The sequence below is a fragment of the Arachis ipaensis genome, chromosome B1 (genome assembly GCF_059453495.1).
Source record: "Arachis ipaensis isolate K30076 ecotype BB chromosome B1, ASM5945349v1, whole genome shotgun sequence".
Classification (NCBI taxonomy): domain Eukaryota; kingdom Viridiplantae; phylum Streptophyta; class Magnoliopsida; order Fabales; family Fabaceae; genus Arachis; species Arachis ipaensis.
In genome coordinates this window covers 123031477-123045905 of record NC_142436.1, presented here as the reverse complement: position 1 = coordinate 123045905, position 14429 = coordinate 123031477, and the positions used below count along the sequence as shown (strand labels likewise).

General features: G+C 39.9%; 2 protein-coding genes across 2 annotated transcripts; both read left to right on the top strand.

Annotated features, from left to right (window-relative positions):
* The first annotated feature begins 213 nt into the window (after positions 1-213).
* On the top strand, positions 214-963 carry LOC107610883 (uncharacterized). The gene has a single exon (XM_016312868.1). The coding sequence runs from the start codon at positions 214-216 to the stop codon at positions 961-963; it is 750 nt and encodes a 249-aa protein (XP_016168354.1).
* Positions 964-4712: 3749 nt separating this feature from the next.
* On the top strand, positions 4713-5222 carry LOC148578212 (uncharacterized). The gene has a single exon (XM_088502982.1). The coding sequence runs from the start codon at positions 4713-4715 to the stop codon at positions 5220-5222; it is 510 nt and encodes a 169-aa protein (XP_088359108.1).
* Positions 5223-14429: the final 9207 nt, after the last annotated feature.

Below are 14429 nucleotides of genomic sequence, written 5' to 3'. Positions count from 1 at the left end.
TACTCAGAAAATTCCTAACCAATAAATTGCACCTTGTGTCAACTCTTTGGGAAACGACCTGGGAATTCTATTTCCAATTATTTAATTTTAATTGTGACACAAACTAAATTGATAGTGGAAATTTCATCGGTTAAGGCTATATTGACAACGCTGTTTTCATTAGAAATTCTTAACCGGCATTTTTCCACCCATCATAGCTCAATTTCTGCTTTGATGGGTGCTATACCGGAGAAATATGGTGATCCCAGTTCTTGTCTAGTTACTTGCACTATAAGTGGTATACAATTTGTTGATTGCTTGTGTGACCTAGGTGCTTGTGTTAGCATTATGCCATTATTTGTTTATGATGCATTGAAGCTTCCACCGTTGAAAAGGTCGGCAGCCTGTTTTGTTCTGGGGGATAAGAGTATAATCTCGGTGGTTAGCATTGCGGAAGACGTCTTAGTGAGCATCAAGGGGTTGACTTTTTCAATTGATTTCTACATTCTTGAGATGCCCCCTAATGACTCCGGAAGACCATCATCTATCTTACTTGGGAGGCCATTCTTGAAAATCTCCCATTTTAAATTGGATGCTTTTTCGAGTACCTATTCCTTTGAAATTGATAGAAGAGCAGTGAGTTTCAATCTTGATGAGGCTATAAGGCATCCACCAGAGGACCATTCTATCTTCCGGTGTGATATGATTGATGATATTGTGGCCGAAGTCCACCATGATATAGTTGATGAGAAGAACATGGTTCAATGTGCAAGTGTGGGGAAATCTCCTGAATATACTGAAGACACCTTACCACTTCCGGTGACACCGGATGATCAAGTGCCAAGCCATGAGCCAAATATGGAGTTGAAGCCACTTCCACCCCATCTTAAGTATACGTATCTTGAAGAAAATCAAAATCTCCCGGAGATCATTGCAAAGGAGCTTACTTTCCAACAAGAGGAAAGATTGCTTCATGTACTGTGAAGGAACAAAAAAGCTATTAGGTGGAGTTTGGCGGACATAGTTGGTATAAGTCTCCAAGTTTGTCAGCATCGTATTTTTCTAGAAGAGGGAGTAAAGCTTATCCGTCAACCTCAAAGGCGGTTGAACCCCACAATTTTAAAAGTTGTGAAGAAAGAAGTGACCCAACTACTTGAGGCCGACATTATCTATCCAATCTCGGATAGTGAGTGGCTTAGCCCGGTACAAGTGGTTCCAAAGAAGTCCGACGTCACCATAGTCAAGAATGAGAGTGGGGAACTGATGATTGGATTTTCGACGGTTTAGAATTCACAATATATTCTCGTTGCAAGTATAGTTTCTAAACCAAACAATGATCCTTTCATACAAAAGATTGTTTGTCACAAGTACAAACCCCTAAATTTATAAACCAAAGTATTGGAACCTCGGGTCCTCTCTCAAAGAAATTGCAGGGTAGTGTTCTTGTTATTGGCCATGGACAAGTAGATTTTGGGGTTTTGATTAAGGAACAAGAAAAGTAAATGACGATGGAAATGTAAATGATAAAGCGGTCTTGGCAAGGTTTGGCAGTCAAGGATCTCTATCCTTATCACTAACCACAACATGAGAATTGGCAAGGATCAATCCCATTAAGTCATCCTCTAACATAGTAGTAAAGGAAAGTCAAATGAGTTATATCAATCCAAGTCCATAAGTCCTAACTCTCCACTAATTGAATTAGTGAGAACTAGAGTCAATGGCTCCCAATCATCAATTACTTGGACATTAGTAACTCAAGAGTTCCTAAGTTGTCTTCCCAAGCTAAGAGCATAAAATTCTACTCTAAAATCCAACCAAGCATTTCATCAAACACTTGGAAGGCAAAAAAGGAAAATATAGTAATTTGGCAACAAGAATAAAATCTAACAACAACTAATTGCAAAGAATTAATAACAACAATCAAAAGAAATACAATTATTATGAATTACCTCAAATTGAATTGGAAGAAAATAGAAGGAACAAGAGTAGATCTATAAGAAAGCATAGAAATAACATAAAGGAAATTGCAACAAAAGAATAGAAGAATGATGAATGTAACAACAAGAAATTGAGAAGCAAAAGTAGATGAAAGCATGAATTGAAATCTAGATCTAAGATTATTACCCTAAACCTAATCCTAATCCTAATCCTAGAGAGAAGTGAGAGCATCTCTCTCTAAAACTAACTAAAACTAAGCCTAAAATGTCTTGTGTGTCTTGGTCCCCCCTTCCCCTTTATTCCTTGGTCTATTTATCCTTTTCCCGCCAAAAACTCAGCTCCAAATGGGGCCAGAAACCACCAAAATCGCCAGGCACGAGTTCTTCTTTAAAAATCACGTGCGGCCTTTAGCGCGTACGCGCCCCTAGAGTATTTCGTGATCCACGGGTAGGCGCATAGTGCACGCGTGCGTCCATGGGTGTTTTCCAAATCTTTGGCTTTTCATGAATTCTCCACTTTGTATGCTTTCCTTTCACTCCTTTGATCCTTTCCTAGCCCTTTTCAATCTGAAATCACTAGCAAACACATCAAGGCATCTAGTGAAATCAAAGGAAGATAAAAATCATCAAATTAAAGGTCTAAAAAGCATGTTTTCACATCTAAGCACAAACAAAGAGACAATCACAAAATCATGCTAATTCATTGAATAAATGTGAGAAAAGGTTATCAAAATGCTCTAAATTCAACACAAGATAAACCCTAAAAAGGGGGTTTATCAGGAACTCATGGCCACAAGGGTGCAAAATTCATGGAGAGTTTGCATCGACTACAGGCACTTGAATTTGGCCACTTGCAAGGATCACTATCCACTACCATTCATCGATCAAATGCTTGATCGCCTGTCCGGTAAATCACATTATTGCTTTTTAGATGGTTATACCGGTTATTTTCAAATCCATATTGCTCCGGAAGATCAAGGAAAAACCAATTTCACATGCCCTTTTGGAACGTTTGCATACAAAATAATGCCTTTTGGTTTACGTAATGCATCGACTACGTTTCAAAGGTGCATGATGAGTATCTTTTCGGATCTTCTTGAGCACTGTATGGAAGTATTTATGGATGATTTAGTATTTATGGTAATTCTTTTGACCTTTGTTTGGATAGTCTTGCTTGAGTATTAGAAAGATGTTCTAGTTTAAACCTTGTGCTTAACTTTGAAAAATGTCACTTTATGGTAAAGCAAGGTATTATTCTAGGTCACGTTGTTTCTATTACTGGTATATCTGTGGATCCTACAAAGGTTGATGTTATTTCTGGTTTACCTTACCCCTCTTCTCTTAGGAAAGTCTGTTCTTTTCTTCGTTATGCAGGTTTCTACCGGTGGTTCATCAAGGACTTCAGTAAGGTTGCACTACCCCTTTCCCATTTATTGCAAAAAGATGTAGAGTTTGACTTGAGTGAAGAGTGTACGGAAGCATTTGATAAGCTGAAGATTTCCTTGACCCAAGCTCCTATTGTGAGAGGGCTTGATTGGAGTAGGCCGTTCGAGATTATGTGCGACGCATCTAACTATGCAGTAGGAGCGGCGCTTGCACAACGCGAAGGTAAGGATCCCTACATCATAGCTTATGCTTCTAAGACATTAGATGGTGCCCAATTTAACTATACTACCACTGAAAAGGAACTTTTAGCAATTATTTTTGCCTTGGATAAATTCTGGGCCTATTTACTTGGAACCAAAGTGGTAGTATGTTCAGACCATGCGGCTTTGAAGTACTTGCTAGCTAAGAAAGAATCAAAGCCAAGGTTAATCTGTTGGATATTGCTATTACAAGAGTTTGATTTAGAGATCAAGGATAGGAATGGTTCCCAAAATTTAGTTGCAGACCACTTGAGTCGCCTAGAGCATATCAAAAGTGACTCCACTCCTATCAATGATGCATTTCCTCTTGATAGCTTGCAAGCAATATCCGAGGTGGTTCCTTGGTATGCACCCATTGCTAATTATTTGGTCAGTCACACCTTTCCTCCAAATTTTTCTATACATCAAAAGGACAAGCTCAAGAGCGAGTCCAAATATTACATATGGGATGATCCATATTTGTGGAGATGTGGTGCCGACCAAATAATTAGGAGGTGTGTTCCACAATCTGAAATTTAGTCTATCTTGGAGGTGTGCCACTCTTCTGAAAGTGGTGGCCACTTTGGCCCTCAAAGAACTGCAAGAAAAATCTTAGACTACAGATTTGGTGGCCCACACTCTTTAAAGATACAAATCTTTTCTGTAACTCTTGCCACAGATGCCAAAGGTTTGGAAACATATCCAAGAGGGATGAGAACAACTCATGTTGTTTTGTGAAATTTTTTATGTTTGATGTATTGACTTCATGGGTCCCTTTCCAAACTCGAATGGTTTCATATATATTCTGTTAGTAGTTGATTATGTTTCTAAGTGGGTGGAAGCAATTTCTACCCGTACTGATGAAGCTAACATGGTTGTTTCTTTTGTGCGAAATAACATCATTTGCCACTTTGGATCACCACGAGCGATCGTGAGTGATCAAGGCTCTCATTTTTGTAACAAAATAATAACAGGTTTGATGAATAACCATGGCATTATTCACAAGGTGGCAACGGCTTATCATCCCTAAACAAATGGCCAGGCCAAAGTGTCTAATAGAGAGATTAAGCGCATACTTGAGAAGATAGTTAAACCTCATAGAAGGGATTGGAGCTCTAGGCTTGGAGATGCGCTATGGGCTTATCAAACGACTTACAAGACACCGATTGGCATGAGTCCGTTTCGACTAGTCCACAGAAAGGCTTGTCACCTTCCGGTAGAGGTGGAACACAAGGCTTATAGGGCTGTGAAGGAATGTATCTTAGGATTGGAAGGAGCCGGAGTTGAAAGAAAACTGCAACTGGAAGAATTGGAGTTCATTTGGCTAGAGGCTTATGAAATTTCAAGGCTCTACAAAGAAAAGGTGAAGGTGGTACATGATCAGAACATCAAGAGAAGAGAGTTTAGAGCTGGGGATCAAGTCCTTCTCTATAACTCAAGGTTGAGATTAATGCCGAGCAAACTGAGGTCAAGGTGGGATGGACCATATGTGGTGAAGAAGGTTGAACCGTATGGAGTTGTCCACTTGAGTCATCCCTCAAGCCCTACCTTTTTCAAGGTCAATGGCCACTGGTTGAAACTCTATCATGGTGTGAAGATGAAGAATAACAAGGAGTTGGAGATCTTTCTCTTGAAAGATGATGATTGGGATTTGCACTGGTTTGGAATTTCTCAAAAGTAGAATAAGCGGTTCGTTGCAAGTATAGCCCAAACCGGAAATTCAATCCCAGACATCAAAGTTTAATTCAATTCAAATATAAACCGAGAGTAATGAAACCTCGGCTTGTTCTTCCCTAGGATGCAATCGAAATGTTACTTCCTTGGTTGTTAAGGCAAAAAGGGGTTTTGCAAATCAAAAAACAAAAGATTAAGGGAACTAAGAAATCAAAGAACTAAGGAATGATCAAAATTGTACTTAATGCAAGTAAAGAGAAGATGAGATCAAAAGTAGTGAAAATGCTATAAATGTAATAAAGAGCCTTGACTTGGGAATGAGAGTCCAAGGAATCCTATCATCGCCATAACCACAACTATGGTAATGATCATGAGTCAATCTCGCTTAGTTAACCCCAACCATCAAGGAGTAAATCAAGCAAGCATAATTGACCTTAATCCATAAGTCCTAACCAACTTACCAAACTAGTTGATAAAAGGCTAGCGTCAATGGAAACAAGAGTCAACTAACTACCCAAGAATTACCACTAAATGTCGGACATTATGACTCTAGTATCCTAGGAACTCAAACCACAAGCCAAGGTGGAAAAATCTACTCAAAATATAGATTTGGCATTTTCACAAACACCTTGTTTGCATAAAAGTAAAACATGCGAAAATTACAAAGTAAAATGGAAATTATAACCAACTATCAACAAAACCAAATATAGACAAGCAATCAAGCATAAAGGAAGCATGAAACATAAATTTCATTGATCAAAACTTCAAGTAACACAAAATTGCAATTATAAATAAGTAACTTGAACCAAAGCAAATGAAAGTAAAAGTGCTATAATTAAAGGTGAAATTGAGAGTACTTACAATGAAAAGGGGTAAAATCAAAGATCAAGCTTCTATAGAATGCTACAATGGAGATGGAAATTAAACCCTAAGAGAGCATTTTCTACTCTACTTCTACTCCTACTCCTAATGCATTTTCTACCTAATCTAACCTAATGAAAGCCTCCTCTTCAAATGTGTTGAATTCCCCTTATATAGCACTCCAAAATCAGCATCCAAGCCTTCCAAAATGGGCCAAAAGCCCTCAAAAAATGCACAGCACGCGTGTCATTAATGAAATCACATGCAGAGACCTGTGCGGACGCACAGATGTGTGCGTCCGCGCACTTGGCTGAATGTTGACCTGTGCGTACGCATGCAAGCTTGTGCGCACGCACACTTGCCTGTGTGTGCTTTTCCTTGTTTTCTTCATGTGTTCTCCTTTCTACATGCCTTCTTCCACTTTTGCTTAGCCAATCTTCCCAAAATGACCTGAAATCACTCACAAAACACATCACGGCATCGAATGGCATAAAAGTGGAATTAAATTACTCGATTTAAGCACAAAAATGCATGTAGTCACATTTAAGTTCAGATTAGAGATCAAACACAAAAGTATGCTATTTTGGTGCTTAAGTGTGAGTTCATGTGCTAAAATCCATCCAAATTAAGTCAAAATATACCATCAAATATGGACTCATCAAAAGACTCAGCCAAGGAAGAGGAATAAGCTCATAGACCGTCCAACTTAAGGACATTAAAGAAAAGTGCTAGGTGGGAGACAACCCACCATGGCATAATCTTCCCTTTCTATAGCTTTTTCTTTATTTATTTACTTATCTTTGCTTCATTAGATGTGTGTGATCCTTTTCAATTATGCATATTTGCTTTTGTTCTTATAAAAAAAATTGATGCTGCTGCTTTCTGGTACAAAAAATCAGAGAGTTGTGCTGAAACCATGCGTGAGGGGTGACAGGGCGCATAAACCACTCCACGTGTATGCCTCGCTGACGCGTACGCGTCACCCAACAATTTTACCTTGTCCACGCGTGTGCCTGACCGAAGCGCACGTGTCGTATGCTAATGCTGCAATGCCTGGTACAAAAACAGAGACTTGCACTGGAACGGTGAGGGTAGGGTGCTAGGAGCACAACCAAACCCACGCATGCGCCTCGTTGACGTGTATGCGTCACTCTATTTTCCAGTTACCCACGCGTGAACGTGACCAACGTGCACGCGTAGTCTCTTAATGCTGCCTCTAGTACAAAAACTAGAGAGTTATGATGGAACTGTTCTGGTTTCGTGTGTCTAGCACGAAAAGTAGTCACGTGCACGTGTGACCGATGCTCACGCGTCCCTTTCACTTTTGGGCCTTCCACGCGTACTCGTGGATGATGCGCCCACGTCACAACGCAGATTCAATTAAATCAGCACGCTGCCCTGCCTCCCGTCACTCTCCCTCTTTCTTCTAATCCTAATTCTTTCTTCTTTCTTCTTTCTTCTTTCTTCTTACTTTTTCCTTCTTTTTTACCCTCTTCCACCGCCACCGGCGGACCACCACCGGTGACCACCACCTCCGGCAGTCTCACCTTTTTTTTCTTTTCTCTTCTCACCTCTCTTATCTCACTTCTACTTACTTTTACCTTTCTCTCTTTTTCCTTCTTTTCAAGGTTTCTTTTCTTACTCTCTTCTACTCTTTAACCCTTTTTTTGTTTGTTGCATTCGAATATTTTAATTGTTCTTAATTGTTGTTACTTGCATTTTAGTTTTATTCTTTTAGTTTTCTATTAGTTCTTTCTCTCTTTGCATTTTTCTATTGGTGTTGGAGTTTCAAGTTAAATTGTTTGTGGTTTGGTGGATTATTTTGATTCCTCTTGACTTGTTTATATCATGTGATATTGCTATGGTAGTTGTTATTTTATTTTGAGGATTGTTTCACACTTAAACTTATCAACTTGCTTGTTGTTTATGATATGCATCCCAAGTGTTTGTGAAAAAGCACCAATGACACTTCAGTTCATCTTTGACCCTATTCTTTCAACCTATTGCTTCTTTATCACACACTTGCACTCTATGTACGTTGAGCTTATTCTCTATTAATTTTCATCATCCATATACTCATTATTTTTGGATTGATTCGCATGTGTCCATCATTGTTGATATCAATGCTTGAGTTTATCCCTCTCATGCTTTATACTTGCATGTTTCTATCCCTCTCGCATCTAGTGTTAATGACATGGCTTTATGATTTTAATTGATGTTTTACTCGCATGTTGTACCTACCATTTATTTAAGACACTTTCCTTTTCTTTGGCATTCATTCTCACTTTCATTTTCTTGATTCCAGTATTTATCTTCATGAGTTTAATGTTTTCTCTTTTTCTCACTTTTTCAGGATGGCCACGGGTGCGCGGAATTACACTTCGCACAACTAAACCAGCAACTGCACTGGGTCGTCCAAGTAATACCTGAGTGAGTCAGGGTCGATCCCATGAGGATTGTGATTTGAAGCAAGCTATGGTTATCTTGTAGATCTTAGTCAGGCGGATAGAAAAGTTGATTGTTTGTTTAAAGCGCATAAAAGTAAAATAAATAAAACGTTACTCGGTTAATGGTGAATGCAATGATATGGAGATGGTTAAGGCTTGGACATGCTTTGTTCTTCTAGATTACTCCGGTCTTACTGTCTATTCCAACTGTGAATGATTTCTTCTACGGCAGGCTGTATGTGATCAACGCCTTTCTTAAGGGATCGCCAATGCTCCTCCAAATCTGAACCCCAGGGTTAGTGTGGATCCAGTCTGATTGAGGGTGAAGCTCTTGCAGTTCATTCTCCTTAGTGATCCTACTCAAAATGCCATGGACAAGTTCGAATCTTCCAGATCAGAGAATGTTACGTCTTTGGTTCTAGCCTCTACTACAAAGACTCTAATCTCCGCGTACCTCGGCTGAACTGGTGTCTCGAGAAGTCCCCAACGAAATCATGGATTAGCCGTCTAAGAGATGTATAATCAAGCTAGTGGTTCATCATTGTCCGATGAAGAACTCACTCTGAACCCATGTAGAATGAGATAACCTTGTGCCAGTTTAACGCATTCATAATGATGAATAACGAATATACATCTTAGAATAGAGAGTCAAATACGTATTGAGATAGAACAGTAGTACTTTATTAATCCATAAAACTCAGTAGAGCTCCTCCCCTCAACCTAGGAGGTTTAGAAGCTCATACTGATAGAAAATACAATGTGGAATTCAAAGATATGCTAGAGGTCACCAAAAGATGTAAAAGTTCTCAAAATAAATACTAGATTAATGACTAAGGATTACATAAGAAGGGTAAAATAGTCTTTTAGTGCTAAAATCCACTTCTGGGGCCCACTTGGTAAGTGCTGCCAAAGGGGTCCTTCTTGGGCGTTGAACGCTGGTCTCTTCTCCTTTGGGCGTTGAATGCCAGAATAGAGCAGGAGGCTGGCATTAAAGCCAGGTTTGGGGCTTCAATTTAGAAGCAAAGTATGGACTATTATATATTTCTGGAAAGATCTGGATGTTAGCTTTCTATAGCCGTTAAGAACGCTCCATTTAGACTTTGGTAGCTTCAGAAAAGCTATTTCGAGTGCAAGGAGGTCAGATCCTGATAGCATCTACAACACTTTCTCTGTCTCTGAATTAGACTTTTGCTCCAGCTCCTCAATTTCAGCCAGAAAATACCTAAAATTGCATAAAAATATACAAACTCAAAGTAGAATCCAAAAATGTGAATTTTTCACTAAAATCTATAAAAACATAATAAAACTTAAACAAAACATATTAAAAACTATATGAAAATGATGGCAAAAAACGTATAAAATATCCGCTCATCAGAACACCAAACTTATATGTGTTGCTTGTCCCCAAGCAACCAAAACAAAGTAGGATCGAAAGAAGAGTAAGATACAATAAATCTCAGAGTTTTTAATAAAGCTCATTTTCAATTAGATGAGCGGGACTTAGTAGCTTTTTACTTCTGAATAGTTTTGGCATCTCACTATCCATTGAAACTTAGAAGTGTTGGTCTCTTTAAGAACTTAGAATCCAGATGATATTATTGAATCTCCTAGTTTAGTTCTTTTTTATTCTTGAATACTACTTTTAGAGTCTTGGCCATGGCCCTAAGCACTTTGTTTTCCTGTATTACCACCGGATACATAAATGCCATAGACACTTAACTGGGTGAACCCTTTTGGATTGTGATTCAGCTTTGCTAGAATCCCTAAATAAAGGTGTCCATAGTTCTTAAGCACACTTTTTTTGCTTTGGATCACAACTTTAACTGCTCAGTCTCAAGCTTTTCTTCTTGACACCTTCACACCACAAGCATATAGTTAGGGACACTGTCCATTTGGAGTGCTTAGGCCAAGATTTTACTCCTTTTAGGCCCCTCCTAACTATTGATGCTCAAAGTCTTGGATCCTTTTGCCCTTGCCTTTTGGTTTAAAGGGTTATTGGCTTTTTGCTCTTGCCTTTTGGTTTAAAGAGCTATTGGCTTTTTCTGCTTTTTATTTTATTTTCAGCTTGCTCTTTTTTTCCGCATGCAATTATTTTTTTTTCTTTTTATTGCATCTTGCTTTTTCTTGCTTCAAGAATCAATTTTTGGATTTTTCAGATTACCAATAATATTTCTCCTTTTTCATCATTCTTTCAAGAGCCAACATTCTTAATTTCAATTTCAAATATTCACTGTTCATTCATACATTCAGAAAATAAAAGCAATGCCACCACATCAAGATAATTGAACTATTCTTAAGATAAACTCGAAATTCATGCAACTTAATCTCTCTTTCAAATAAAATTTTCTTTTAAGTAAGGTGAGAGATATATGGAACATTTTATTACTTTAAGACATAGATAGAAATGATCATATAATAAGAACAAGAGAACAGACAATAAAACATAACAGAAAACAGAAAAATAACATAAGAAAAAGGGGATTAAGAGAACGAATCCACCATAGTGATGGTGGCTACTACTCCTCCTTGAGGATCCAATGTAGTGCTTGATCTCTTCAATGTCACGCCCTTGTCTCTGTTGTTCTTCCCTCATAGCCCTTTGATCTTCTCTTAGTTCATTGAGGATGTGGAAATGCTCTTGATGCTCCATCCTCAATTGCTCCATATTAGTGTTCAATTCTCCAAGAGAATTATGCAATTGGTTCCAATAGCCTTGAGGAGGAAATTACATCCCCTGAGGTATCTCAGGGATTTCTTGCTGAGGCGGTTGCACAGGCCCACGTGCATGCTCTCTAGTTTGCTCCATCCTCTTCTTAGTGATGGGCTTGTCCTCCTCAATGAACATGTCTCCCTCTATGACAATTCCAGCTGAATTGCATAGGTGACAAATGAGGTAAGGGAATGCCAACGTTGCTTGGGTGGAAGACTTCTCAGCTATCTTGTACAGTTCTTGAGGTATCACCTCATGTACTTCCACCTCACTCCCAATCATGATGCAATGGATCATGATGGCTCTGTCAATGATCACTTCTGACCAATTGCTAGTAGGGATGATGAAACGTTGGATGAATTCCAACCATCATCTAGCTACGGGCTTGAGGTCAAGCCTTCTTAATTGAATGGGCTTGCCTTGGGAATCCCTTTTCTACTGTGCTCCTTCCACACAGATGTCTGAGAGCACTTGATCTAGTCTTTTATCAAAGTTGACTCTTCTAGTGTAGGATGTGGATCTCCTTGCATCAAAGGCAAGTTGAACGCCAACCTCACACTTTCTGGACTAAAGTCCAAGATTCTCTCAGACCATGGTGCTCCAATTCTTGGGATTTAGATTCACACAAATATCATAGTTTTTCGTGACCCAAGCATTAGCAAAGAACTCTTGCACCATTAAGATCTCAACCTCTTGGATGGGATTGGTTAGGACTTCCCAACCTCTTCTCTAGATCTCTCTTCGGATTTTCGGATACTCATTCTTCTTGAGCCTAAAAAGTTCCTCAGGGATCACCTTCTTCTCTGCCACTACTTTATAGAAGTGGTCTTGGTAGGCTTTGGTGATGAATCTCTCCATCTTCCAAGATTCAGAGGTGGCGGTTATAGCCTTTCATTTCCTCTTTCTAGAGGGTTCTCCAACCTTGGGTGCCATAAGTGGTAATAGAAAGCAAAAAGCAAAGGATGGAGTATAATGGAGTAGAATGCAAAAATAAATAAAAGAGAAGAATGGAGTAGAATGCAATTCGGCCAAGGGCGCTTTGATGTGTATGAGAGGTGTGTGTATGAAGGGTTAGTAAGAGGGGTATTTATAGGAGTGGACTAGGGTTGGGTTCGGTCATGGGTGGGATAAATGGGAGGGAAATTTGGTTTTGAAGTAGGTGAGGGTTGGTGGGAGTTATGATGGTTTTAGGAAAGTGATATGGATGTGATTGGGCTAGGGTTTATAGGAAAGAGTGTATAGGGAAGTGTGAAAAGGAAGAGGGAAGAAGTGGGGTAGGTTAAGATGTTGTAGGACCCACTAGTCTTGAGAGGCTAGGGAATTCAGATTCCCTGCCCTTTGCATGGGCGTTTGAATGCCCAGTATTATGCTCTTGGCTGGCATTCAACACTAGCTTTGCTGCCATTTAGAGCGTTTAACGCCCAGCCAATGCTCCCTAGCTGGCATTCAATGCTAGCAAGACACTCCATCCAGAGTATTCTGTTTTTATTGCTGAACCTTTCTGTCTCTGTTCTGACTGCTGCACATGATCATGAACCTAAAGGAATAACTTAAAGAAAATAAATTCAAAGAAAAACATAAACAATAACTATGGTTGGGTTGCCTCCCAACAAGCGCTCCTTTAACGTCACTAGCTTGACGGTTAGCTCCTTACGGAGAATGATATGGGCTTAGAATTTTGCCCCTTGCAGTGAAGTTTCTTCCTGTCTTCTCATGAATGAGCTCCACATGCTCTAGACACAGGACACGACTCACTGTATGTGGTATGACTTACTTCTTGGTGAAGATAACTCTCATGCCAGGTGAGAGGCCTTTAGCGGGGACTTTCTTGTCCCTCCAACCTTTAGGTACTTTCTTCTTAGTACCTTTGTTCTCAATGCTTGTTGATGGCTACCCAACACCAAACTTAGAATTGGTGTTTGGGGGCTTAGTAAAGCTTTAAAAGAGATGGTTAGAACACTAAGTGTTGCACAGTTATCTCTCTTTTTTCAGAGGGAGAGTTGGGGTGAGGCATCTTGAACAAGATGTGATCCTCCCCTAGTTGTAGAATCAGTTCTCCTTTTGCTACATCAATGATAGCATTGGCAGTGGCTAGGAAATGTCTTCCAAAGATGACGGATTCATCCTCATCTTACCTAGTATCTAAGATAATGAAGTTTGCAGGGATGTAAAGATTTTCAACTTTCACTAATACACCCTCTACTAAGCCATATGCTGTCTTTATTGATTTGTCTGCCATCTCTAGTGAGATGTTTATATCTTGTACCTCAAAGATTCCCAACTTCTCCATTACGGAGAGTGGCATGAGGTTTATGCTTGACCCTAGGTCACATAGAGCCTTCTCAAAGGTTATGGTGCCTATGGTGCAAGGGATTAGGAAGCGTCCGGGATCTGGAAGCTTTTGAGGTAGCTTCTGCTGAACCAAAGCATTGAGTTCTTTGGTCAGCACTGGAGGTTCTTCCTCCAAAGGCTTTATACCAAATAGCTTGGCATTCAGCTTCATGAAAGCTCCTAGATACTGAAAAACTTGCTCTTCCCTAGTGTTCTCATCCTCATCAGAAGATGAGTGTTCATCAGAACTTATGCACTGCAGGAGTGCATGCAAGGGAACCTTTATAGTCTCTATATGAGCCTTGGCTTCCTTTAATTCTTGGATAGGAATTGCTTCAGTGGGTGCTAAACACTCAGTAGGTATGCCATTACTGGCGTTCAACGCCAGTTCTGGTGGTTCTTTGGGCGTTGAACGCCTATCATGCATCCCTTCACTAGCGTTCAACGCCAGTTCCTTTGCCAAGTTGGGCGTTGAACGCCCAGGAGGGACCTCCTTCCTAGCGTTCAACGCCAGATTCCCTGCCATTTTGGGAGTTGAACACCCAATGAGGGCTTCTTTACTAGCGTTCTACGCCAGCTTTGATGCCTGTTTGGGCGTTGAATGCCCAGTCTCACTGGCGTTCAACGCCAGCTTCTGTCCCAGCTTGGGCGTTGAACACCCAGTGAGATGCACTTCACTGGCATTTAATGCCATTCCAGTCTCTCCAAATTCGGCCCCAGCCTCTATGGTGATGGCCTTGTACTCTTCTCTCGGGTTTACTTCAGTGTTACTAGGAAGAGTGTCAGGGGGAGTTTCAGGGATTCTTTTGCTCAGTTGACCAACTTGTACCTCCAAATTTCTAATGGAGGATCTTGCTTCAGTGAT

Excerpts from the sequence above, each read along its gene's own strand:
- LOC107610883 (XM_016312868.1), top strand. The coding sequence starts at position 214 with ATGGGTGCTATACCGGAGAAATATGGTGATCCCAGTTCTTGTCTAGTT.
- LOC148578212 (XM_088502982.1), top strand. The coding sequence starts at position 4,713 with ATGAGTCCGTTTCGACTAGTCCACAGAAAGGCTTGTCACCTTCCGGTA.